General features: G+C 39.9%; 1 protein-coding gene across 1 annotated transcript; it reads right to left on the bottom strand.

Moving 5' to 3' along the window:
• Window positions 1-133: 133 nt before the first annotated feature.
• On the bottom strand, window positions 134-974 carry LOC121965919 (A-kinase anchor protein 10, mitochondrial-like; the record flags this gene model as incomplete). The annotated part of the gene is made up of 3 exons (XM_042516026.1): window positions 134-519; window positions 687-771; window positions 876-974. Coding segments are annotated over 3 exons (365 nt in total), but the record flags the coding sequence as incomplete, so codon positions are not given.
• Between the last annotated feature and the right edge of the window lie 178 nt (window positions 975-1,152).

Raw genomic sequence — 1,152 nt, 5'->3', positions numbered from 1 at the left:
TTATTTAAGTATGCATACTTTTTTAAATGTATATCTGTATTTTAACATTTATTTTTAAATATATTAATTCATTTTTAAATGTGTTAATCTGTTATTTCCATTTTGCATTTTTCACCCTTTTTATTTCCCCAAATTCATTTCTTTCTTCTTTTTTTTTTAATGCATGTCTTCGAGCATCTTTCTTCTTCATTATGCAAATTGAGGAAGCTGCCATTCAAAGTGTGCCATGGAGTCAACTTTCTGCCTATTGGCTGATCGACATCAGGGTGCATAAATCGACTAAACATGCTTCAACTGGCAGTGTAGGAGTCATTCAGAAAAGGGGTAAAAATGTGTTTTCATAAAGCGACACAAGAGATAAAAATCCTGTTCTGGGAACCTCTGGGCCCGCTCACCTCAGAGAAGTAGAAGAGAGCTGACTCGCAGAACAAGATGTCAGCCAGGAACACGGAGCCACTCGTCAACACTTCGATCTGGTATTTACAGAAATGATGGCTCCGCAGGAACTCGCTAAAGTGCCTGGAAATGAAAGAGCGAGTGGGAGATGAATACAGCGCTACTGAGGATGTCAGGGCGGTAAAATGACAGAGGACAGAAGCTGCACTTTAATCTTAACGCCAAAACACGGCAAGGGAAACCTTGCTGTGTGAGCAAAAAAAAATCCTCTAAAAAATACAGAAACTCACTGTTGCTCCAAGATGGTGAACACTACCGACTGTGCAATGACGAAGCAGTTTGGATCCACCATGCCGTCCTCTCCACATATTTTAGCTGCACAGAGGAAAGACAGAGGGATATTATTTAAGAAGTATCACTTACAGTCACAACACATAAAATGTGGTGTCGGATTTTTTAAAAACACAATTCTGTCTCACCAACGATATCGTTTCTGATCTGTTCAGTGATGGGGATGGGCCTCACAGCGTCCGGAGAGATGTACTTTGTGAAAATGGTAACTGCATCTTTCTCTATACCTGAAAAACACAAAGACACACAGCTGATCACAGACTGCCACAATTAAAACTTCTGCTGTAACAAAGATTTTTTTAGCGCTATTTAAATATATACCATGTGTTTTTTTATTATATGACATTCTCAGAGTGCAGGGTGTACTGTTGTCACAGACGGAGCAGCAGAACACCAGGCGAACCG

This window comes from Plectropomus leopardus, unplaced genomic scaffold (assembly GCF_008729295.1).
Source record: "Plectropomus leopardus isolate mb unplaced genomic scaffold, YSFRI_Pleo_2.0 unplaced_scaffold22325, whole genome shotgun sequence".
In the NCBI taxonomy this organism is placed as follows: Eukaryota; Metazoa; Chordata; class Actinopteri; order Perciformes; family Serranidae; genus Plectropomus; species Plectropomus leopardus.
This window is presented reverse-complemented; position numbering and strand designations above follow the sequence as displayed.